At 29.0% G+C, this 26,839-nt stretch overlaps 1 protein-coding gene across 2 annotated transcripts in view; it reads left to right on the top strand.

Moving 5' to 3' along the window:
* Window positions 1–217: 217 nt before the first annotated feature.
* LOC136085713 (uncharacterized) overlaps window positions 218–26,839 on the top strand; it is a 37,545-nt gene continuing 10,923 nt past the window's right edge. The window contains exons 1-2 of one of the 2 annotated variants that reach the window (XM_065807037.1): window positions 218–392; window positions 7,634–11,762. In XM_065807037.1, the coding sequence (XP_065663109.1) occupies window positions 7,639–11,739 (4,101 nt within the window). In that variant the 5' untranslated portion in view covers window positions 218–392; window positions 7,634–7,638 and the 3' untranslated portion in view covers window positions 11,740–11,762. Of the gene's footprint in view, window positions 393–7,633; window positions 11,820–26,839 lie in introns of those variants that run through there. The other variant, XM_065807036.1, reaches the window with a different exon arrangement.

Raw genomic sequence — 26,839 nt, 5'->3', positions numbered from 1 at the left:
ACATTAAGGTATATATAGCCCTCCACTGTACATTAACTATGACTAAAGCATGAGTAAAAAAAAATGATCTTTATTTCTCTATTTAATAAAAAAAATCTCCAGGTGTACAAAAACTTAACGTTGTTTCAAGTTTTTTTTATTGTGTTTACTGAAATTCTACGTACTTTCAGTTTCTTATTTTTCTAGCATATTGCGTAAACAAATGTTTTTCAAAAACATTAGAGATATCTCTAAATTAATGTTTGCTTTGCTTTTAAGCCGAATTTTAAACATGGTTATAGTTAGGAAAACCCAAGTATTAATAAAATTGATCTATGCCAACATAACGCAGAAAAGCTAACAAAAACAGAGGTGTCGGAGAAAAAAATAAAAATCAGTTTTCAACGTTCGAGGTAAAATTTTTACTTTTTTTTATGTATATAAAAGTTGTTTTTAGCACCACCCTAATATATATATATATATATATATATATATATATATATATATATATATATATATATATATACATATATATATATATATATATATATATATATATATATATATATATATATATATATATAAGGGTGGTGCTAAAAACAACTTTTTTGAAAATGTCTGGTGACACCCCCTAAAAGTATATCTATATATATATATATATATATATATATATATATATATATATATATATATATATATATATATATATATATATATATATATATATATATATATATATATATGTATTTATATCTAGCTTAGTTTTGAATTAGTTAAATTTTCTAACTTCTATTGCTTCAAATGGCAATCAATTCCAGAACTAGATTGTGCGTATTGTAAAATATCCTTAAAGATTACGATTGAAAATTTTCCCGTCAGCTTTTTAATACGGTTTACTACCTGGAATACTTAAAAATAGACCTGAAAAACATAAAGAGCATAAGTTCTTTGGTGGTTTTTTTTCTTAGTAATTTTTTTCAATATTATTAGGCACTTAACACAAATTTAATATTATCATTATCTCTGCTTATAATTAATATCAAAGTACGCGGATAATAAAGACTTTTTCAGAACAAGTTTGTTTTTCAAATTTGGATAACTGGTTCCCAAGTTATTTTGGGCTCAATAACGCCTACTTTGAGTCAAGATATTTTGAGTTTTTCTTAAGGATTTGTCACCAATTTTTGATGATAAATTGATTTTTCAAATGCCTTCAATGAAAAAGAGTTTCATTGAAGTTCTTATGCTAAATTATTTTTATTGTTTAATTTTTGCTAAAGAATCAAACCATTCGAATCAACAAATTATTATTCGCATATTAGGGGCCCGTAGGTAAGGATTCCACTGCTCATTTGACCCATTTGGGGCAATTAGATCAAAAGCTATAAAAGCCTTGTTAATACCGTAAAAATTAAATTTAGATAAAAAAATAGAGCTTTTTCAAACAATCAGAATAAAAAAGTTCATATATATTTTAAAAATATTAAATAAAAACAAAAATTACACAGGGCCCGTTTTCATCTTTTGGGGCAAATCGGGCCAAGAGCACAAAAAGCTATGTTAAGAAAGTAAAAATTACCTTTAGTTAGTAAGAAAAGAGATTTTTCAAACTATCAGAGGAAACAAATTCATTTACATTTATAAATATCAAACAAATATGTATAAACTTCAGGTCTAATTCACCGAATCGAGGTGATTGGGCCAGAAACATTTAAGGCTGTGTAAAAATAATAAAAATTAACTTTAATCAAACAGCAAGTGCTTTTTCATATTTTTAGAGTAAACAAGTTCATACACATTTATAAAAACCGAAAATATATGTAAAAACCTCAGTGCTCGTTTGCCCCATTTTAAACATTTGGGGTAAAGGCAATAAAATTTATGTAAAAACTGAAAAAATAAACTTTAGTTAAAGAATTTTTGAGATGAAATACGAGATTTCCTGACTTTATAATAGCGGGCTTTTGCGTTAGACAAAACCTTTTCACAATAGTTTTTAGCAATAGTAAACATACTTCTGTTTCCTAAAAATTTTCTTTAGTGGCAAATATGGAAGCAATAGTTTCGATTGGCAAATTGCAGAAGAATAAGGTGTGGAAAACCATGGTGAAGAGTGAGCCTTGACTTGAAATTGTCGCAAGGGATCAAAAGATTCCATGCCATCCTGAATTCAAGAAGTTATGTAAGAAGCACATTTGTCAAGGGCTATCCTTTAGAAAGTCACGTAAATAGTCCCAGTCAGCTGTAAAGCAGTTGTTAGCGGTACAATAATAGGGGGATTTTGATGATTAAGAAGAATGAGATAATAGTTTTAGGGAGATCAAACCGTGATCAAAAGCACCTAAGTGTTAATGTGAAGAAACTGAGCACTGACTATTATCAGAAACAAGACATAAGTCGAGTCAAGAAGTTAAATGATTCGGGTTGTTTAGTATACGTGTCGAAAAGCTGGCTGCTTGAGTTAGAGATTGAGAAAGGCAAAAGTTTTAGGCCTTTACGCCTGCAGACTCACAAACACTAGAGAGGCAAAACCATTCAGTATGATGAGCATTAAAGTCACCAACAACGACAATATTGGTTTATGGATTAAGAGAGAGGGTTTTGTCAATTTTATCAGAAACAATATCTAATAGAGTGCAGTCTTAAGATGAAGGAGAACAATATAGAACAAAGGGAATGGCAACAGAAGTAAAGTGGTGCTAAACGTAAGGACATAGAAGACTAATAAATGGATTCAAACTTAATTATTTGAAAAATGGGTGAATTCTTACGAATGTAAATGCCCAAACCAAGCATGTGACTGTTGGGGTCTTTACGATTTTAAGGAAGATAACCATCAACACTAAGATCACCAGGTAAGAAAACCGAAACCAAATTAGTCTCACTAAATGCAAGTAGGTCTGCTGAAATTTGCAAGAGATAAGACTCAACCGAAGAAAAATTACTTCGAAGACCACGAATATTAGTGATTTAGGTTTAGAGAACATGGTAATGGCAATGGTTTACTGTGTTTTATAGTTTTTGGTACTTTATTTAATTTTAAGTTGGTTAAAGAACTTGACTCTGAGAAGATAGTACTCAGTACACTATTCAATAGTTCAAACAATGGCCTCATTACTATTAATAAACCTTAATCTGTAACAAAGGTCTCCAAGCTTGGCTTTGACAATTCACACTTAAAGTACAATTAGGTAAAGGTAAGGCAGTATATGCTCATTGCATTTGTATGGGTGGTGTTAAAGAGGCATGTTTTCACATTCGAGCAATTTTATTTAATATGGAAGCTGCAGTCAGAATTTGTGATTCTAAGACAGTTATAAAAGTTATATAAAGTTTGCTTTTTTTTTATTTTTTATTTATTTCGTCATTTTACACATTTTACAATGTTATCTATAAATTTAAACAAATATATATAATTACAAGCTGACTGGGGCAAGTAGAAGTCAAAATGACTTATCATCAAGCCCCTTTGTGAAATACAAAAAAAAAAATACACTTAAAGTTTACATTTTCCAATATTACATAAAAGAGTGAAATTATTAAGTTTAAAAAAAAAAATTGGTTAGAAATTTTAGAAGGTTAAAGAAGAACTTAAAGTTAAAAAAAGAACTTAAAGTTAAAAAAAGAAGAAATTTAAGATAAAGTTAAAATATGAAATAACAAATAAAAAATTACAAATCTGTACATATTCGTATACATATTAAAAAAGAAAAAGCATACTTCCATCTTGGATGTTTTCATCTTCATAAAAAGATATTACGTTTTAATAATGGATCGATTGAGATTTTACCTCCACAAATACTTTAAAACAAAAGTTTCTTGACGTAATGTTAAAAGAATCTAATTAAAGTAGATTTTTAAATGATAAAAAAAGCTATCCATTATCAATTTCTTATAATTTTACACCTTTAACTCAAAAATTGAGACATTTTTTAATGATGTCGATTACCAACCCTTATTATTAATCTCTAAAAGTTTTGTAGGAACATTATGATTCCTCAACTTTAGCTCTAGTTACTTAAATTTATATACATGTTTGTGAAATACAAAAAAAAAAATACAATTAAAGTTTACATTTTCCAATATTACATAAAAGAGTGAAATTATTAAGTTTAAAAAAAAAAATTGGTTAGAAATTTTAGAAGGTTAAAGAAGAACTTAAAGTTAAAAAAAGAACTTAAAGTTAAAAAAAGAAGAAATTTAAGATAAAGTTAAAATATGAAATAACAAATAAAAAATTACAAATCTGTACATATTCGTATACAGAGCTTGAGGATGTTTTTAAAAAAATTTGGTATTACTTTTAAGCAGGGAGAATCAGAGTATAAGAGAAACATTTTGTGTTACACGCGTTTGAAGCCATGCCTGCTTTACCATTAGTTTAAAATATTTGCTACCTTGAAAGTTACAAAGTTAATTCATGCCAAACTAAATGGGGAATAAACAATAAAAAAGCTCCAGATGCTTTAAAATCTTGTGAATACTGTAGAGAATATTTATATTGGTAAGCTATTGGTAAAGATAAGACATTTTGTATACAAATAATGAACACTAAAAAAAAACACATTCACATTACTTTCAAATTCAAACTCAAATACATATATGTAAAAAAAAATTTAAAGATTTTTTATTAAAAACATCTAATAGTTATCACTCAAATAGATTTTACCGGACAATTTTATGTAGACAGCCTGTTTTACAAAGTGTGAGCAAGTATTTATTAGCTATATTTTTCCAGAATCAATTGGTTAACTTTTTGCAAGGGATACAAGAAATATGAATTTTGACTTTATTTCTGGTTACAACTTTATTTGTTACTACAATGTCAATCAAAAAGGTGAAATGTTTCCTTGTGCAGAAAAGAATTGCTAAATTAAACTTTTTCACTTGGTATGCTTAATGTTGATTAATAAACCAAAAAAAATAATGGTTGTGTCCAGATTTTTGTAAACAAAATATTTAACTGAGTAACATTGTTGAACACTTTTAAAAACTGTAATTTTATTTAGAGAAGTCTGTATAATATTTTGGTATTTCAGGTTTGTACTTTCAGACATTGTGAAAACTCTAATTATAAGTATGTTCTTTCGTACGCCAAATATTTTGCAGAAAGTTTTAAGTGCTTAGAAAGAGTTTAGTGCTTACAAAAGTGCTTAGAAAGTTTTTTGTGCTAAGAGCCTCGTAACAATAACACTCGTAAAGTTATGAACACCCATTTAAATGTGTAGGCAATGAGTTAACGAAATAGTTTATATACTTAATATATAGTAACACAAAGTTTAGGTAAGTACTAACCAATTTTTTAAACTGATTTATATGAGGTTTCTGTCAGATTTAGTAATTTATAAATAAAAAAGTATTCGTTTTATTTTATATCTGATGATGCTCTGAGTTAATCACTCTGAAATATTGGACGTATGATTTAAAAATCACGTTGCTGTGTTTTATATTAACAATATTATAAAGAGTACCCAAAACAAAGGAAATAAAAGGGGTTTCAAATTTTAATGGTCATAACATTAAAACACTAAAAAATTAGTAAATAAAATTTTAAACTATGGGTAATATTTTATTTACTAATTTAAATTTAGTGAAAATTAGTAAATTAAAAAAATTAAATCTTAACTTTTTGCCCTCATGTTTGGGGCAAGATAGCGGATTTCTTTTAGGGTGTTTTGACCGAGATTCATCTACAATTTTTTGAAAAACATTTTCATTACACATTAATAGGAATAAACTTAAACTTGGAGATTTATAAAACTCTACATAAATGTAAGTGTTATATCTAAAACACCAAAAAATTGCTCTCTTCTTTTCTGGTTTTATTGAGTTAACAGTGTGCAGTAATATTTTTTATATCAGTAATTGAGTTTTTATACGCAATGTGGTTTTTATAAACAAACATTTCAATCAGAGTGCCATTTAAGCACAGTGCAGTTTTGTCTTGTTTTCTACTCATACCTCTATGTATGGGCAAAAAGATATCAAGTAAGCAAAAAGGAGTTACTTAACTCTTAATTAGATCTTTATCAGCCACTTTACTCCGTTAATTAGATTTTTAATCATTCTCTACCCTAGCCATTCTTATATCCCTACCTCTCACTTCACAGCTTATTAGAAACTTGGGAGTAACAGTTTTGTAAAACATATCTTTTCGTTTGCTTCTGTTTTTAAAACATTGTATTTTGATATTGAATTAATTGGCTTAATTGATATATTTTTATTATTATTATTATTATGTTCATTTTAAATATAATTTAAATCAATATTCTATAGATTTATTTATCTATTACTCCTTTCTTTCATTGTAAACTAGATCTATTTTGTATATAAATAAAAGTCTTACATTATTTTATTGTTAAAAGTTCTTATGCTTCCTCTTTTGGAGCTCTTATGCCTTAAACGGCCATAGTTGATAAAATGAAAATACCCAATCCTTATCTTAAATGATTTACATTTAAACAGGCATTTTCAAAACTTGTCATGGCATGGTTTCAATTTAAAAAATATGTAAAAAACCATTAACGCATACAAGTGTGGAGCTACACTGATAACTCCCTCACACAAAAGACTATAGTAAAACAGGGCTTGAAATAAATACTGTACATTGTAAAATAAATGCTGTCCATACAAGAATGGTTCAAGGGGCACTAATGCTTAGCTTATATAACAAACCCTGGCAGCCAGTGACGGATCCAGCAACTTTTGGTCTTTGAGATAGCTAACTTCCAGACATGGAACAAACTCCAATCATTTTTATGTTTATAGTTATGTCAAATAATGATATTTTGCAAAAATTTGCAATGATTGAAGACTTGAAAAAAAAGCCCAAAAGTTTAATTCCCTCTCCCTGCCCCAAACATCAGAGCAAAAAGTAGTTAAAATAATTTCTTTGGTATTCCCAACTATATTTATATTTGTAAATAAATATTAATTTTTTTTTCCGAATAATTCTTTCAACATGTTTACATATATACATTTTTTACATTGACTTTTTCTTCATCTTCATAATAAACTATTTATAATATTTTTTAGTTAAAATGTGACGGGTGCAGGCAGAAAAAAAAAATCTTTATCACCTAGCTCCGTTCTATAATTTACATACTTACAAATAATAAGCTATAATATAAAAAAAAGTTACACTCTAAAATCATATTAAATACTTTTAAATAAAAAGTTGTTATTTTAAATTTACTTTTAAATAAAAAAAGTCTTTTTAAATTTAAAAATTTACAGCTATACTTAAAATTTATTTCATGCAAAACTGTTAAAGTTTGTGTCGGCGAAATCTTGTGTGGGAAAAATTGAATAAAATTTTATAAAAAATTTAAGATTTTTTTATTTTATTTGAAAATTACGGTGTATGGTGACAGCCCTAAGGATAGGCGAAAACTTTTTTTATATTGTTCATATAAGTTATTAAACCAATTTATAAGCACTACATAGTGCTGTCAAAATTAAAAAAAGTGGGTTATGACCCTCCCCCCCCCCCCCAGTGCATAAATATATATACATATACATAAATATTCATATATATATATAAATATATATATATATATAAATATATATATATATATATATATATATATTTATTTACATATATTTTTATATATTTGTATATTTATATATTTAAATATACATGTACTTTTTTTAGAAAAAATGGCAGAGACCAATAGTGACTGGTATACACTACTTGGAGTGCCAAACACTGCTTCCCCTGATGTCATTTTAAAAGCATTTCGACAAAAAGCACTTGAGTTTCATCCTGATAAGAACCCAAACCGCCCTGAATGCGAAGAGTTAATGAAAACACTGACACAGGCAAAGCACGTGCTGCTTGACAGTGAACAGCGTGAAAAATATGACGACACATACACTGTTTTTGAAAACGACATCAACGCAGAGAAAGAGTTCCTTTACTCGGGTGAGCGACAATCTGAGTTTTACAGAAGAAAGTATGAAAAATGTAAACAAGAGTATGAAAGCTACTCGTTTGATGATAATTACAATGAAGTCAAACAGGTGCTTAAGCAGTTTAACATAGATTTCATGAAATCACGTGACGAAATGCCACCATATCGGGTCACTAAATTTTGTGATAAGTATTTTACATATTTGGATAGCAAAAAAGTTACTGATTTTGAAAATGAATTGAAAAAGCAATTTCCTAGCTCACTTTGGAATCTTAGCGAGGTTCAGTCAGAGAAATCAAGTTTATTTAGTAGAGTTTATTGTTTATTATTTGGTTGTGATTATCTAGCTCGTGGAAACAGATTATTTGCTCAGAATCAGTACAACCAAGCACTGTATTTTTATATTAAAATAAACAATGGACAATTACTGCATGATAAATGTATGACATTGTTAGCTGCACAAAATAAGGCGTGTCCTTTGTATGCACGAGCACTGATGAAAATTGATGGTTTTGGTCATTGCGCAAGTAATGTTTTAACAAAGTGGCTAATTGACAACGAGCATAAAGATCCAATTGACTTATTGGTGAGTGCTTGTAGCATAAACAAAGATCAGCAAGGCATAGATATCCACGAAAAGGTTCTAGAGTACTTTACGGCCAAAAATATGTCACGTGACCTGATCAAATCAACATGCCTTTATCTGCTGAATAGAGATAAAGAATGCAAACTTGCAATTAAAACAATTGCTCACCTTATTGAAAAACATTACATTACAGACAAGTCAAAAGTGACGGAACTTCTATATGCAAGTAGCATTACAAATATGATACTATACATACTTGAGCACAGGTGTCACAAGGCGGCCACCGATGTTTATATAGAAATGACTAAAAATAAAAACTTTGACTCCTTACCTAGTAGATACAAAGCCAGCTTATATTTACTGAATGCAGCCTGTAATAAAGTTAATGAAAATACTGCAAAATGCATCAATTTATGCAAAAAGGCTCTTTATGCTTGTCCCACTGATGACATACAGCAAGCCATTTGTTCCATATTAGGCGATTGTGCAATATTTGATTCAATCACAAAATTACTAATCAAAAATCAAGAAATAAAAATACCAACTAAACATTCATTTGATGGTTTTCTGAAAAGCAGTGCTTGCCTTCGATCAACATTTCGATTTGAAAAAAGTATTCTGCAGCAAGAGCTGTCCAACTTTGACAAAGCCATGCTCTACGTCGATTTAGGTATGTCATCAATCGGACTTGGAATCACCACATTTTGCAACAATTACTTAATTGCCGCAACATTTCTTTTGCAAGAAATGCTAGCTGACAATGAAAATCCCACCAATAAATATGCATTACGTGAATTAATTTTCTCGTTAATTTCAAATGTAATTTATATTGCTAAAAGCTACAGCAATCCAATCACAGCAATGTATTTCTACGAAAAGAGCTTATACCTAATGTCTTCTGCCCATAGACTTTTAGGGCAATCAATTGAATTGCACACTAGCAGGCCAATCCATACAAAATTAGTGCCAGATATGCAGCAAATGCTTTTAGTAACAATTTGCAATGAGTTAACTAGACTTGCTAAAGTTACTCCATTAACTTACAATAAGTTACAATTAAGTACTGATATCCTATTTCTAGATATTATTGGTCACCAATTTCTAGAACAGTTTTATGCAAAGCAATTGAACACGTATGTCCCAAATCATCCTCTAACAAATTTATATAAATACCACCTCTTGGAACTAAATTGGATAAATAATGGTGATGAAGAGCAATTTAATATATTGCGAGAGAACTTAATGGATGCTGTTTTGGAAGGAGAAGGATGGAATGCTAGAAAGGTGGAGGCCTTGCTCGGCTGGCCTTTAATAAATAGAGATGATTATGGATTTATGGATCGAGAAAGACCGTGGCTCAACATAGAGAATGGTTCAATTATTTCGGTAGAGGGTGTAAATATTAATTTTGAAACTGGTCTTTTCGAACCAATCTTTACAAATAGTCCTCCAGGACATTCTGGTCTTGTTTCCATTGAAGATGCATTAGAGATTTTTGAAAAAGGTATAGGCAGTAGCTTTTTTACGCTCGATCAGCCCAGAGTTGATATGCAGTACCACTGTTGCCAAGAAATGAAGTACTTTCCGGGAAATCTGAAAGATACAAACTTTCTAGCTACACTTTTGCATGCCGATTATTTGCTCAAAATGTTCACACTTGGAAATGAAGTTTCCGCAAAAAAGCCATTTGCGTTTCAGTCCACCTATGACAACTTATTGGAAGGTTTGCCTGAACACTTACGTAAAGTTTTAATGCCACTTCATGAAAGACGCAACGGTACACCCAATGGTCAAGTTCATCGCTTCTGGATTGAGCCATGTAAAATTTTGTATTTCACTATTAATGAAGACGAAAATTCAAAAACATTCATATTTTTTGACGTAATAATGAAAGTTAAGAAGCATTCAATGAAATACGACAAGAATGGAAAATTAGTTGATGATGAAGATGATGATGAAGATGATGAAAATGAAGGAGGCAATGACTATGATAAGAAAAAAGAACCTTCACCTGAAAAGCAGTTCACAAATGAATTTACCAAACATTACGACGAAATTAGCACACATTTTCAGGTTTTTGCTCGTCTTAAAGAACTTTTAAAACTTGCTGCCATCACTGAAATACTAAAATCAGTTGCAAATAGTTTTTACAAAGCCAGATCAGAACTTAAGGTGGATATTAAGCCGGTGATTCCAATTCTGGATGAGCTTCAATCAAAGTTTCGAGAACATTACCCTAGAAATACCAGTAGTAACAGGAGTAAATATTACAACGAATTGCTTAGAGAAAATGGAATTTATGATGATTCAAATGTCGAACCTTCATCGCGTGACAGAGCTTTGCTTAATATACAAGACCAATTGCAACAGATAGACCAAACTATAATTGAAACAGTGCAAGAAAACTTGGCTAAAATGTTTGGCATTGAACTATATGTCAATAAAAACTACCCAAGTGCTGTAAAAAAATGGATGGACTGCGGTTATTCACGACTTGTCGATGATAACGATTTACCTACTATAGTAGCAACAGCAATAAAAAACAAACGCGCTGAGCAACTTGGTTGCTTTGAAAAAAATTTAATATCCCTAGGTTTCAATAGCTTAGCAAATGATGACTTGGATAATAAAATAAACTGGAATAAGAAATCAGGTGACTTTTGTGTATTTGTTCCGGCTGCATTCAAACGGCATGATAATAGCAGAGTGTATGGTGGCGTGAACTTGGGAGTCAAATTAATGGAAGTGCCTAACAAAATTGAAGAACAAAATGACAAAAAACACGGCAACTCTAAATATAAAATGGCGCCCTACCATATATATAAAGTAGTTGCAACACAACGCTCGTTTCGAAAGGCAGATCCTGAGATGAGGCAAATGTACGGCTCAGAAAGTTATATAGGAATAAGCCAAGATAAAAATATTTATCTTAATAAAAAGCATAATGGGTTTGAGCAATCGAAACGAGGGAATAAGACCGCCAGAAAGCACTTTAGGGAGACAGGAATAAAATATGTGTCTATTGTTATTAAAAAAGGTTTGATTAGTAACCTTCACGCCCGGTGTGAAGAGGCCATGCTTATTAACAAAGGCCAAAAAGCCACTGGGGCAGGTAAAGGCTATTTTGCTTCTGCAAATAAGTTTGTACCTGATCTGCACAAGTTATACGAAGATATCACAGATCCTAAGAACACTGATTTTGTACCTAAAGAAACAATCAAGAAAATGGAAGAAATGTTGAAAATTGTATCTGGAACATAGATGTCGTTGGGTCAGATCAATCCGTATGTAATTAAAAATCACTTTGTAAAATTTGAATTATAATGATGTCTTTATAGATAGATTTTTTTTTTTTTTAATTTTTTTTTTGCTGTACAAATATATACAATCCGTAAGTTACCAACAAGGTATAGAGGTAGCAGGGGCGAGAAGAAGACTAATGTTTCTTAACGCCAAACTCGTTGATAAATTCCGTAAATATAAAGTTTAATTTTGAAATAATCAATTTCTTTAATTATATAAAATAAACAAATGTAGTGGCAGTGTGTACTAAAGTAATAACAAAAACACCTGTTGTTAAAAAACAGCAGGAAGAATTGGCTTAAACATGTTCTTTTATAAGCATGGAAATATTTAATTTTTATTTATTGAAAAATCATGAAATGATTTTAGTATTAAAACTTTAAAACACAAAACAAAAATCTAAGGATACGTAATCAATAGTTTAAAAATAAACGTGCTTGACTTAGGGGTGTACAATAAATTTAAAATTTTAAACTTAACATTTTGAACATTTTTTACTGATTTGATTGTTACGTGTGTCATGCTTTTTATCCGTTTTTTTATAATTTCATTAAGCACTTTTTTTAAAAATTAGGTTTTTCAAGCAGCCGTGGCGCAGGGGTTGAGCGCTTGCTATAGCGAGAGAATCGGGATTCAAAGCAAGTCAAGGCTATATTTTGCGCTATAGATTAGAAAGTAGGCATTTTATCTTTTTAACAAATATTTAACTAGAAAGTTAACTTTCTTGTTAAAGGATTTTCACATTGCTCTTATACAAGACCGTTAGGTCTCTTTTGCGGTAACCAAAAAACAAAACTATTAGGAAAAAAAATAAAAATTTAGTTAAAAAGTGAAATGTAAATTAGGGTGATGTTATAATAACTTTTTATAAAAAACTGTGTGAAACCTTTTCTAAAACATGAAAAATTGTGTACAAAACGCAATTTAATAAATAATAGTTAAATTTTTGAAAATTTTATTAGGTCAAAAAAAAAAGTTACTTTAGAAAAGTAAGACAAAAATCCTATTTTAGTTATTTTAATTTATTTGTTTTTTTTAACGTACAAACTATAAATATGACAAAACAAACTTTAAAAAATTAGACTATTGTTGATTCGTTATTTTAATAAACATTTCAGTTAAGAAAAGTTTCTCAAGAGTATTATTCGACTTCCATCGGTTGAAGTCCTCTCTCAGCAACCTCATTCATTCTATGCACATTTTTTAATGCAACTTCAATACCAAATATATACCTAGTCAGAGTATCTTAGGCTGTAATTCAGGCTGAAGTGATCTATTTCAGGTTCACCCAAATGGGTTCTTCCCTCATTTTAAACCATGCATGAGACCAAGAACAACGAATAAAATTAGCTATTTCTTTCAATGATTGCTTTTCCTCGGGGATTAAAAAGTAGCGGTAAGATATAAATTCCTTTGTTGTTCCATCTTCCTGAGTAAGAACATGGCAATTTGGTTGGTAGCTCATGTTTGGGTAAAATACCCTTATCCAAGTAAGGCCTGAAGGCAATGCATAACCTGAAGAAAAAAATACGTACACAATATGGATATATAATGCATACATATTACTGATGTTGAAAAATAAAAAGTTTAATAAAACGAACCTAGCCAATGGCCTATATTCATCTCTCCAAGTTGTAACAGTAGGAGGAGAATTCGGTGTTTTATGCAGGACATTATATAAATCTTTTAATAGTGGGTATTTATCTTTTATTTTTTCTTTATAAACTTAAAATCAATTTTGGCAGGTAATTTGGATGGTGGTGGTAGATAGAAAGTTATATTTTTTTTAAACAAGGTCTAAAATGTAAGCATTACACCCATAGTACCAAACATGTCTGTTAAATAGCTATTCCACCAGAACCATCATAAGCGCCACCTAAAAAAAAGTAATTTTTTTAATGCATCATACATATTCATAAATAAATAATAATATTAACTTCACGAACCAGTATTGGTAGAGCAGGTGTCGCATAGAATAAGAAATATTTTATGGACAACATTATACTCTAACAGTTTTTCCTTTATCATAGCTGCAATACTTTTAGAAGTTCAACTAGTATGTAGTATTTTAAGGCCATAGTTCCACTTTCTTAATACCAAAAACGTATGGTGCCACAGCTTTCCCATCAAAATGTAAAATAAAGGATGTCTCAATTGACAAAGCTGCCTTATGTTTAAAAAGAGTCATGACTTACAACCTTCATCAGCTCTAAAAATAGCAAAATGATGTGGAGTGGAAATATCATCATGGAAATAACATTTTGAGCAAGTTACTCTAACTTCTTTGCAGGTAGAGACTCCAGCTTTTGCGCACATTACAGCAACTGACATTGCCTTTAATTAAAACAAAGTAAATATATTTACAAAAACAGTAATAATTTTTATTTTGAGGATTATTATTACTTACTTTTGATTTAAGTTTCTTTTAGGGTAGTTCGAACAAAGGTTTAAAACCATCAGAGTTATTACCATTTTGAGAGCTTGATTCTGTATAAAATTGCTCCAGATAATCTAGATTCATATTTTTTAGTATCCATTGCCTATTAGCAGGATGCTCAACAACTTTTTTACAGGTGGATACGTAGCTCATTCTCTCAGCCATTTGATGACTATAAAATATTTATCCTTTGCTCTTCATTTTTCTTTTTTTGTCAAGAGTATTAAACGGTATAAGAAAGTCCATCGTTGATTTTCTTATCAAGCATTATTTATAATCAACCACAAGTTTATTTTTTTTTTTGTGATGCCAGGCTGGCATTGCCAGCTTTCGTTACTATCGGTGAGCTAAATTTCATATTCCAGAGCTGCTCCAAAACCTTCACTATTATTTGTATAACAAAATTTCATGGTGGTGCAGGGTGTGAGTCAACTAAATGGTGGTAGTAACCAAGAATGTGCCATTTTTCTGGAATAGTCTTGAAATTAGCCTAGTGTTTCGTTCGTAATTCATATGGAGCAGTTGATACAAGAATCTCTCTCGATTCTTTTGAACATGGTGGTCTAGAGTTGTCTGCCTTTTTTCTTTGAGGCTCTAAAAGCACCTATGCAGGACATATTTATGGAAATATATACATAACTAAATTAAAAAATTAAATAAAAGTACTTTGTTTCAACTCCAGCAAGAATTTTAATGCTAACTTTATAATATAATAACTATTAACTTTATCTAATTTAAAAGCGATACAAATATTCTCTAATAAAAATATTCATACTTAAGTAATCCTGATAAGTATTTTTTTCTTATTTCTATCAAGTAACTTTTTTTTTGACCTAATAAAATAATTAATTATTTTTTATTAAACTGTTCTTAGAACACATTTATTCATGTAATGGAAAAAGTTTCATGAAAAAATAAAAAACAGCATCACCCTAATGTATATGCATTGAATAAACATACGAGAGAGTGTAAATACATCAATTGAGGTTTTGTATTGAAGCATCATTACAATCATGGTTAAGTTAATTTTCAATAAACTGTGGGCTAAACAAAGCATGATAGCTCTTTAGTAATTTGTTTTCTACTCAAAACTAGAACTTTATCGTATAAACTTGCCTTATTAGCGCTCATTCTCTTCGAACTCATTCAAAATCAGTATATGATCTATTAGCTCTTTTATCTTTATGATGATTTAAAAATCAGTCAGCTAATCTTCTTCAGCTAAGTAATTTTTAAAAGCAAAATATTAAAAGCAAAAATACTTTCCTTGCTATGGGACAAATATTTCGCGACAATAACGAAGCAAGTTGATTTTTTGTTTTCCTAAATAATTTCTCAAACTCCAATATTCCATTCTTAATAAATTCATTCTCGGATTTCCAGATTTATAAATATTCTATTCTATCTTAAATATAATAACAGTAAAAAAATTAGAATAAAACTTTGTTTTTAGTTAAACATTTTGAAAGTAAAATAGTTTAATAACAAATTTAAAATTTTACTTCTATTTGCAAATTTAGTAAATATGAATTTTTTTAAAGTATTTACAACTTATTGGTTATTCTTTTTAAGCATATGTGATGACCCATTTATACTGAAGCCCGAGGCAAACTATTTCATTTGCCCTTAAATATGTAAGACATATATTCTATCGACATACTATTTGATCTTCTTGAAGAAAAAATCAATTTAACAAATTTATTGCGTTAAGTCAAAATAGTTTAACTAATTCGTTGCTTTTTTGCAATCAATTTTGTTTCATAAAACTTTTATTTTAAACCCTATAAGCAAACATCAGTTGTTTCATAAAGGTCTTTTTCTGCCCTTTTTAGCGATGTATCATTGGATAGTATCGACTAGTATTGATGCATCATTTGATAGTCTTTGATAGTATTGATTAGTATGGATATAGATAGTATTGACTAGTATTGGCAATTTCCCGTATTGATTAGTATTGGCAATTTCCCGTATTAGAATGTAAAAACCATCTCAAGCTGAGTTTTTATATTACTGAAAATGATTTTTGTTAGTATGACTAAACTTAAAATTATTCTTTTGATTAAAATAATAATTAAAAAAACATTTTTAGTTAATTTTAATCAATAGTTGATTCATTAAATAAATTATTCTCTATTTTTGACTTTAAATCGTAAGGAAAACAAAAAAAATAATTGTTCCAATATATATTTGACTCAAAACATTTTATGCAAATTTATGGTAGTTAATAATATAGTTAGAATGCAATTGTCAATTATTTTATTGTTAAATAAATAATAACGATTATAATTAAAAGCATAATATTCGTAGTTAGTTATAAACTATAACCGGTTAGTCTTCTTATTATGAGTTTAATGAGCTGAGTATAACTTTTGAAAAATATTTCAAGTTCAACAGCTTAAATGAATTAAATTTGGCACGAATTTTTTGAAATTTTGTAAACCGATTTTTTCATAAAATCTTTTGAATTCAGTTTTTAAAAATGAAATCTCTTTCAGGATCAACTAATTAAAAATAACTAAAAAAGTTTTTTATTATTATTTTAATCAAAAGAATAATTTTAAGTTTATTCATACTAATAAAAACCACCTTCAGTAATAAAAACTCAGCATGAGATGGTTTTTACATTCTTATAAGGGAAATTGCCAAACCTATCAATACTATAAAATACAATCAAATGATGCATCAAAACTAATCAATATTACTCAATACTATCAATGTCAATATTAGTCATAATCAATAAATAAATCGAAATTGATAAATAAGTCAATAAATGTTAATATTAGTCAACACTATAAAATGATACATCGCTAAATAGAGCAGAAAAAGACCTTTTTGAAACAACTGATGTTTGCTTAAAGGGTTTAAAATAAAAGTTTCATGAAGCATAATTGATTGCAAAAAAGGAAATAAATTTGTTAAGCTATTTTTACTTAACTCTGTAAATTAAGCGGAAATGCGCAATAAATGTGTTAGATTGATATTTTCTTCATGAATATGAAACAGCAAATAATTCAGATGTCAAAACATGTCGATTGAGTATATGTCTTACATATTTTATGACAGCAAAAAATAAGTCAAATATAAAATTATGTCAAAATATCACGATATAAAATATGTCTGACATATTTTATGTCAGCAGAAAATAATTCAGACATAAAATTATGTCAAAATATGTCAATAGAAAATATGTCTGACATATTTTATATTAGTAGAAAATAATTCAGACAAAATTATGTCAAAATATGTCGATAAAAAATATGTCTGACATATTTTATGTCAGCAGAAAATAATTCAGACATAAAGTTATATCAAAATATGTTGATAGAAAACATGTTGGACATATTTTATGTTGGCAGAAAATATGTCTCAGACATATTTGACAGATAACAACCTTGTATATAAATTAGTAGAAAATCACTTAACAAAAAATTTTTCTCATTCAACACTGTGTTTCATCATTAAACACTCATCACAAATAAATGATTAAATTAATAAAACTTCAATTTATATCAAAATTTTAAAAATTCAGGAAGTCGTAAATATTTTTACTACTGTAAGTTTTCACGTGTGGAATTTGTTGACACTATTATAAAAAAGAATTCTTTAGAAATGTTTAGTTATGCTTTTTTTTTAAAAATATTTATTAAAAGGGGGATTTTAATGTAACTATCATTTGAGCTCATTAGTTTTATAGTTTTTAAGGAGAAACTTGTTTTTGTGCCTAGGTTTAGAAATTAATTCGAATTTTTTGTTTAATAAACATTCTTGGTTTGCATTAGTAATTGTTTCAAATATTTCTAGTAGGCATAGTATGCATTTTTTGAAAATATTTTATATGTAGGCGCTGTTGTAAAGATATACCAATACAGTATAAAATCATCAATAGTTTTACTATTTAATTCCCATATATATTTTGACTGCATGGTGTCTTTTGAATACTTTTTATTTTTAAAGTATTGCTTATGATTAGCAAAGCGTTTTTTCCATTCACCCCCTTTTGTGCTGATATATTGCTTGTCAGGTACATTCTTAGAGGAAACAACACACTTATATACCGCATTTTTTGATTTCGGCTCATTGGACAATTGTATACAAAAAACTATTGTCCAATGAGCCAAACAACTTCGGCAAAACAACTTCAATTGTTTTTTGAATACAATTACACTTTTCTGTAGCTTTTTTATTTAGGATTTCTTTATCGTTTAACAAAGCATTATTGTGACCTTTTATAATTCTTTCCATATTATATAAATATATAAATATATATATATATATATATATATATATATATATATATATATATATATATATATATATATATATATATATATATATATATATGTATATATATATATATATATATATATTTATATATATATAGTTAGTTAGCTAGTGATAAAACTGCGTGAATCTTATCCACAAGCTGAGACGTAGTAACGCTCTGCTCTAGCAGCCCAATACTTTTTTTTTTTTTTTTTTTAAATCAATATTTTCTCATTGTTCGTAAACCATTCATCAAGAATTGCTTTAAACTTGTTTAAGCTCTTGACCTCTACAACAATATCCAGAAGTTCGTTCCAAATTTGGGACTCTCTGTTTGAGAAGAAATATATTCTTGAGCTAACCGATGCATGAAAGTTGTTTATTTCGCGAGGGGTGAAACACTGCATCCTGATTTTATATTTGTGAACTCTAGTTGAGGAACACGGGCAATCTAATTTAACTTTTGACTTAAAGACTGTTTTGACATTAAGATTGACATACTCTAAATGGTTCGATACCTTGTATAAGTGAATCAAGTCTCCTCGTTTTCTTCTAAGATTTAAAGTCGTTAAACCTATTCTAACTAGCCGCTTTTTATAACAAAGCCTTCAATTGAGTATGGTATTTTCGTGGCCCTGTGTTGAACTTGTTTAAACATTGAAATTACAGCTAGATTTGGCGGACTCCATGCTGGAGCCGTAATTTCCAGATGAGGTTGAGCATAGGTTGTATACAAAATTTTCCACTTATTACAATCTCTACTTTCATTGGCATTTTTTAACAAACCTAGTATTTTTGAAGCTTTACTAACACATACTTGTGTTTGATGTTTCAATTTCATATCCAGTAGTACAAAAATACCTTGATCTCTCTCTCTATTACTCTGTTTTTGAGGTCATAATTCATTCCATTTACATTTACATGGTTTAACAATACCTCGAAGAAAATTTTGATTGCCGAATCTCATTACCTTACATTTTTTGGAACTAAGTTCTATACGCCAATCGTTCCACCATTTTACAATTTTGTCAAGTTCAGTTTGCATTTCTGAGTGTTTATCAAGAAAATCTTCATTGGCTATTAATTTGCTAGCGTCAAAATACATTTTATTACCAATAAAATGTATTACCAATAGTAATTCATTGTTTCCTATTTGTAAGGAAACTTTTAATCCTGTTATATTTTTTCCTGTTATACCATATGCTTCAATCTTTTTCAACAACTTTTTATGTTCTACTTTATCAAAAGCTTTTGAGAAGTCAAGATACATTACGCATAACGGTTTACCCTTTGCTGCTTTGTATGTAATGGTGTCAATTGTCTCAAATTTGTTGTGCATAAATTTCTTTTGGAACAAATCCAGTTTGCCTTTCAGAAATAAGATTATTTAAAACTAAATGTTCTAGAATTATGTCCCGAATAAGCTTTTAGAACATTTTACAAATCACAGACGTCAAGGATAATGGTCTATATTTTTCTGGTTCATATTTTGATGCCTTTTTATAAATGGGTAATATATTTACAACAGACAAATGGTAAGAAACACAAACGGTGTCAAAACTCAATTTGAAAATATAGATAATCCGATCAACAAAATCTTCTGCGGCATGTTTTAAAACAAACGAACTAATTTCATCAAAACCTATCGCTTTTGACTCATCAATACTTTCTAATATATTTAGTAATTTTTTATTGGTAATCATATCATAATTTTTCATTTGTAATCATATCAAATAATTTACTGTCATCACTCTAATTTTCACATCTTTGCAAGAACTTGGGTATTGCTTGGTCATCATCATTTACAATGACAGACTTAAATTGCTAATTTAATATATTTGAAATGTCTGATATTCAGTTGTAATTTGTTCTTTTTTATTTTTCATGGCTCTAATTTGAGATTTATCTTTCTTTTTTTTTATATATAAGTAAGAGAACAAAAGTTTAGGTGCAAGCTTTGATCTTTTTAATAAATCCATTTCGTATTATATAGTTGATCTTTTAATGTGTTTTTTAACACTCGCGCAAATTTTGTTGAATTACTTTTGAGATTTTTGACTTTGCCAATACACATTCGAATAAAATAGAGATTGTTTTATCTTTATTGCCTTTTTAACTTTTGCATCCAGCCATGGGTGGCTATTCTTTTTTTATTATAAAAAAAAAGAACAAACAATCGACAAGATTCATTACAAATATGTAAAAGTAACTAATAGCACTCACAGGCTGAAACTGCTCATGAAATAGCTCAACCCAGTTAACTTATTTCAAGTACTTAATCATTTGTGTAAATTTACCCTTTTCAAAACAAAACTTACCTCTTGTGAATACTATATTGTTTCTAAAACTATTAAAATATTGCCAAGTGATGGAGTAATGGTGTCTTTCCTTTTTAAAGTGACCTAACTGTGGACCGCATTCAAGAAAATCTATGCAAATCAGATGCAAGCTAAAACAAGGTCAAGGGTGTTAACTGCAGGAACAGAATCACTTTGTTTTAATGTGGGAAAGTTTACTCTTTGGTAGATTTAAAACTTTTATAAATTCATACTCAGTTGAGTTTTCATTTAAATGAATTATTGGACTGTTATCTGTCCATTCTATATTAGGGAAATTGAAGTCTCCTACAACAATGAGATCTGTGTATTTTTTGCCACTTTTGAGTTTTGAAACAGTTTTGATTGATTCTAGAATTGATTTTGAGTAATCAACTGCAGAATTTGGTGGTTGATATATACAACCAACAATTAACTTAAAATTATTATATTCTACTGAGAACAAGACTTTTTCAATCTCTGTATTGTTAAGATGCGGATTAACAACTTCTATATTCGTAAGATTTTTACTTACGTAAATAGCAACTCCTCCTCCAACTCTATCTCTATATGCCTGATATAGGTCATATCCATCAATGTTTTTAATTGTATTCAATTTGAACCAAGTCTCTGTAATTGCGATAACATCTATTTTGTTTGTCAAAGCAAGTGCGGACAGATTTGATAATTTATTAGAGTTAAATGAGATAGCATTGATGTAAAAATAATTGGTTTGTCGTTAATCTTAATATTTTGCTTCAAATAAATATGTATTTGATCATTATGTACTTTTAATGAGATTTATAAGATTGGCTGGTATGGGCCCCTTCGGGCCTGCTTGGCAATGCTTATTTTGACAAATTTGTAAACTTTGTGGTTGCCTATGTCTTTTGTTGTAGTGATGTCAATACATAACAATTTTCTGCTTATAATGACGCATCGAAAGAGCTGGTCTGGATTATTATTGAGTTGTAAGTTTTCATTTATCTCCTTTCTCTCTTTATTCAATTGTGCAAATTTAGCATGCTTATCAGGAGTGCGATCAGGTCTTATATATACTTTTTGTATACGTCAATTGTTGACAGTTCCTTGGCTGCAGACAACTTCTCGTTTTGTTTGACTTCATTCTCAATTTTAACAACTAATGGTTCTGATGTATTGTTTACCGAGGCAACTTTAGATTTTAGTCTCATTATCAATTTTATTATTATTTGTATGTTCAGCAAACGTATTAATTTATTGACCATGTTCTCGTCATATTTCTTACGGTCACCGTTTGTACTTTTTGGTGAGTTAGCCAAACCAATAATTACAACATTTTTAGATTTTTCACTGACGTTTTGTTTCACTATTTTTCGCGACTTTTTGAGACTTTGATGCTTGCATTATAAAGCTCGGAACCTGATTTGGCTTATTATTTAGCAACTAGGCTGTAATAAAAAGTAGGTGAACCAGAAGGTGGTAAATTTGCATTTTTTTCTGCTAAGCTTTTCACTTTCTTGTTAAGTTCAGCTATTTCTGCATCTTTTTCCGTCAATTTCACTTCAAATAATTTAGTTTGTTGATTTAGATTTAGCATAAAGTCATCCTTTAGCTCTTCAATTGCTTTGCTAATCATCAAAACCATAAAATTCTTTTGTTGGTCAGTGAGCTTAGTCATATCTCAACCCTCAATTTCCACCAATGAAATGATAGAGAGACAATCACTGCAAACACCTGTGGATTACTTCTTGTTGATATATTGGTCTTTATAAGAGGGCTACCACTCTGAATACCAGTTTATTACCTCCTGGTCAGAATTATTATTATATATTATATTTGTTATCTTATTAACACAAATACTGTAAAAAGTTTAGATGTATTTTTTTCCGTTAGGGTTAGGGTCTGTCTCAGGGTATAAATATATATATATATATATATATATATATATATATATATATATATATATATATATATATATATATATTTATATAAATATATTTATTCTTTAAAAGTCATTTCTCATTATACAATATGTTTATAAATATATCAATTGATTTTAATAAAAAAGACAGCCTATAACTTTATTTTAAATTTATTTTAGATATAATAATCTACTAACGATATTTCGTTGACCTATTGTGGTCAGCGTCATCAGGTAATGAAAAAATAAACGTTTTAAAACAACATACAACCAACCGTTCAAGAAAAGAAGACATTAGAAAGCGTAAAATATTAAAACCAATCAAATAATAGAATAGTGATGTCAGTTAAATTTTTGTCAAAATTGGTCCGCAAGTTTTTGTTTTCACATTTTCTCTGTCATCTCTCTTTTGAACAGTTTGCCCAATACCTATCTTATGTTGAATTCTTGCTTTATTTATCTCCAGGCATTCTCTAACTTCTTATGCTGTATTCTGTAATGACTGCCAAGGTTGTAGGATTTAGCCGATCAAAAGTACCACGGCATGTTTTAGAATGTTGCGTGGCTCTTTAACTCGACCGTTTTTGATTTTTACAGGCTCTTTGGTGTTCCGCACTTCTTGAAATGATTTTCTTTTTGGTAGCGCCAATATATATATATAGTTCTGCATAAGCATTTAAGCTTGTAAACACCCGGATTTGAGTTGGGTGGTAGTTTTTTTTTGTTGATGCATAGTATGTTATTTAAATTAGAAGGTGAAGTAAATATAACTTTAATGTTTTGTTTTCTAAATTCTCTTGGCAAATTAGGGTCAATTAAAGGTATCCAAGGTAGTTTAACAAACTGCTTACCTTATTGTTTAGATGAAGAACTTTTTGAAAAGTGGTCTAAATAGTTTTTGATTAATTTAATAAGATTACTTTTGTTACAGCCGTTTTTTAAAAATGTAATTATGAGGTAATCAGTTTCTTATGAGAGGTGTTTTTGATTGGTTTTTATATTTTACGCTTTTTAATGTCTTCTTTTTATAAGGGGGAAACCCCCTCTAACTTTACCCAAATTTTATAAAAAGTATTTTTATTTATTTATGCATTTTAATGTATAATTTGTTTGTTTACTGATTTTATTCATTAAATCCTTCAAGTTTAGCTTTTTTTTAAGGTACCTTAAAGTTTATACCATAGCAACGCCCATAGCAACGGCATAGCCCTTCATTAAAAATCTTAATAACTTACGTGTATTTTCAAATAGCTGCTGTAAAATGCTTGGTTTGGCTTCTTTACTTATCCACCGAGCGAAAAAAGTCTGGTTTATCAAGTCAGATTACACCATTCTATTATTCTGAAGCTTTTAAAGTTGTCAATTTTCTTAATTTTTTTAAAAAATGAGTAAAGCGTGTAGAATAAAATCAAGAACAATAATTAAAAAAAGGAGGAGAGGTTTCTTAGGGAAGAAATTTAAGAGTCTTGACAAAGAAAATATTGAAATGGAGTTAAATGATATTCCTTCTGTAACAATTTTTATTGATTCAAATAATACAACTGTCAATAATAACTCTGTAAATAACGAATCTGGATTAAATTTATTTTCTACATCTGCATCTGCAAAGAAGGTAAAGCCAATTGAATGTTCCAGAGCTTTTACAAGAATGAAAATATCTGGATATAGGATTATAGATTGCTCTATATTATCTGACATATTTAGTGTTTTAGCATGCCCTCAATGTGGCGAGTGTTCATCCTTGTCATTGTCCGAAAAAGTGCAAGACAAAAAAGGACTTGCCTCAAAATTACTTATCAAGTGCTTTAACTGCAAATATGAAAATTAGTTTTATACTTCAAAACAATGTAACAGAGGATATGCAATGCGTGCAGTTGGACAGGGACATTCTGATATAAAAATATTCACCGCTTTAATGAATGTGCCACAACCAATGACTTAAAATAATTATAATAAGTTAGCTGTGAAAATAGGAGAATTGCGTAAACATGTTGCTAATGATGAAGTTTTTGATACTGGTGTGTCGTGTGATGGTACTTGGCAGAGAAGAGGCTTTTCGTCATTAAACGGTATTTTTTCTGCATTATCAATGGACACTGGAAAAGTTTTGGATGTCGAACCAATGTGCAGGTTCTGCAAAGGTTACTTTTTAAAGAAAGATTTTTTAAAGACAAACCCTACAGCCTATTCCCAATGAAGGAACTCTCACATTTGTAAAAACAATTACAAAGGATCTGCAAGCGGTATGGAGACCACTGGTGCAAAATGTGTGTTTTTAAGATCTATTGACAAGTACAAACTGCAATATGTGAATTTTTTAGGAGACGGGGACAGTAAAAGTTTCATTAATGTCATAGATACTTACCCTGTCATTCAAGTTAATAAGTTAGAATGTGTGGGACACTATCAAAAACGTGTTGGTACACTACAACAAAATTTAAAGAAAAGAGAAAAAGGTCTTGGTGGGCGAGGTTGTTTTACAGATGCAGTAATCGATCGTCTGCAAAATTTTATTTGGTGTTGCTATTAGGCAAAATGGTGGAAACTTAGCAGGTATGAAGGCAAGCGTATTGGCTACATTATTTCATATTGCATCTTCCAAAATAAATAATTTTCACTTTTCTCAATGTCCTACCGGCATCAGTAGTTGGTGCAAGTTCAACTTTGATAAAACAAATAAAACCAACACTTACAAACCGGGTCCAGGTCTTCCAATGAACATAATATTTGAGAAAGAGGGTATAACTTAAGAACCAGGAGAGTTTTAAATACTGTTTTTTAGATTTAATGAGATTAATGATTGCTTTTTTATACATTTTTTGGTGTTATTTAATAAAAAAAAAAATTAATTTGTTTTTTTCTCAGTATGAAGTATTTCAGACGCCGGCCAACATTGCTCGGTAACCATTCAACAGCCATTTCTAGAATTTTCAGTGGTTGTTTATTAACTGGTATAGAGTATTTTAAGTTGAATATTTTTTCTTTTTTTTTTTACATCTGCTGTTTATGCTGTTTTAGTACCATTTTATTGAATATTGGACTTTGACTTCAAAATACCTAATTTTATATTTGCAAAAAAAAAATTCTGTTCAACTTAAAACACTCTTCTACTATATAAACACCATATAAAAATTTCAACTTGGGTTGTTTTGCTCCCTGCCCACAATATTGGCCGGCGTGAAACCTGTTTTTGCTGGTTTTTGGTAATTTTTTATGGTTTCCATAGCAACATGTTACCATTTTATTTTTTTGTTGTACTTTTTTCTTATTTTTTTTATATATGCTATTGGTCTGACAAATTTTTTTTTTTTAAAGTTGATTTTAAAATTAGAGGGGGTTTCTCCCTTAAACGGTTGATTTTATGTTGTTTTGTTACGTTTTTTTTATTACCTCGTGACACCTACCGCAATAGGTCAACGAAATATCGTTAATATATTATTATATCTAAAATATATTTGAAAAATAGTTATTCGTTGTCTTTTTTATTAAAATCAATATATACATATATAAATATATATATATATATATATATATATATATATATATATAATTAATTAGTAAAAAACACTTATCTAACTTTTATCTTCGACTCGGAGTTTCACCATCGCTGGATCATCAGGAAGAGTTACTAAATCTCAAAAAAAATTCAATTTATAGAAAAAATATTTTACAGGAAGTTATAAATTATTATAAAAAATTTTTAATTACTATAAAGGCCACAACTACGCGTTAATTAATAAAAATGAACATATAAAAGAAAAAAACACTGATTATTGTAATTGTAAACAAAAAATAGATTGCCCTCTAAATGGAAAATGCCTTTCGAAAAATGTAATTTACAAGTGCATTGTTTCCTCACAAAACAACCCTGATAAACAATATATTGGCTTAACAGAAGGGGAATGGAAAAAACGTTATGCCAACCACAAACAATCGTTTAAACACAAAAAATATTCACAAGAGACTATGCTGTCAAAATATATTTGGGATTTAAAAGAAAAAATAAAAATTTTAATTTACAATGGTCTATTCTAAAATCTGCCCCTGCCTATAATAACATTTCCAAAAAATGTATGCTATGTTTGCAAGAAAAATTTGAAATAATTACTCATTTGAATCAAGAAAATTTATTAAATAAAA

This window comes from Hydra vulgaris, chromosome 10, assembly GCF_038396675.1.
Source record: "Hydra vulgaris chromosome 10, alternate assembly HydraT2T_AEP".
Classification (NCBI taxonomy): Eukaryota; Metazoa; Cnidaria; class Hydrozoa; order Anthoathecata; family Hydridae; genus Hydra; species Hydra vulgaris.
This window is presented reverse-complemented; position numbering and strand designations above follow the sequence as displayed.